This window comes from Mesitornis unicolor, unplaced genomic scaffold, assembly GCF_000695765.1.
Source record: "Mesitornis unicolor isolate BGI_N332 unplaced genomic scaffold, ASM69576v1 scaffold9755, whole genome shotgun sequence".
Lineage (NCBI taxonomy): Eukaryota > Metazoa > Chordata > Aves > Mesitornithiformes > Mesitornithidae > Mesitornis > Mesitornis unicolor.
Window position 1 is genome coordinate 1 of NW_010186148.1, and position 763 is coordinate 763.

Genomic DNA, 763 nt, shown 5'->3' on the forward strand with positions numbered 1-763 from the left:
GAGGAAAATTGCCTATCACTAAATGTTCTTAAATAATCCTTGGGGTTTTTGCAAGGCTTAATTCATTTGCCTTAGCAAGAAAGAGGTTTTTAATCAATAAAAGACAGGCTGCCTTCTCTTGTTGTCTTTATTTAGGAAAATATCAATCAAAACCTTCAGATGCTTCCAAAAACCCAGTGATTTAAGGTCTACTAAACTTAGTTGTGTCAAGGCAGAAAGTCAAGTGGTGGTTCTCAGGGCACTGCAAATATTTACCTTGGAGCTGAAGCCCCCCTTGAACACTGCTGAAAACACAAAGAGGGAAGTGCTCCCTTTCCTCAACCACCCTTTTAAACAGCCACCAGCCCTCCTTCCTGGAGCTACTTTCAGTGGCAACACCTGGCGTGAACGCACACCCCACAGTCGCATACTCTTCAAGTGCTTCCCTGCTCAGTGACTTGACTTTGCCATTTGCCACGGCAAAAAGCAGTATGTTGCAAACACACTTTCTAAATTTATTTTTAACATGGGTTTTGCAAATGGCAGGACAAGGACCAGCGTCGCAGAGCTGCCATCGGGATGTGCTGTTTCCCATCCACTCCTGCCTCTCGTTGAAGTATCTCCTCTGCTCCTGTATGGCTCGTTCCAGCAAGGGCACGTTCATCCCTTCCACACACGTCAATATTCGTGCCTTTACCACAGAACCCTCACCTGGGAACAGGAACAGGAATTTTCTGTAGCAAGAACAACAGGCGGAGCAGCTCAGAGGCAACCAGACAGGTTC

At 46.1% G+C, this 763-nt stretch overlaps 1 protein-coding gene across 1 annotated transcript; it reads right to left on the reverse strand.

Moving 5' to 3' along the window:
* Positions 1-534: 534 nt before the first annotated feature.
* On the reverse strand, positions 535-713 carry LOC104541089 (CST complex subunit TEN1-like; the record flags this gene model as incomplete). The annotated part of the gene is made up of 1 exon (XM_010185055.1): positions 535-713. A coding segment is annotated over one exon (179 nt), but the record flags the coding sequence as incomplete, so codon positions are not given.
* Between the last annotated feature and the right edge of the window lie 50 nt (positions 714-763).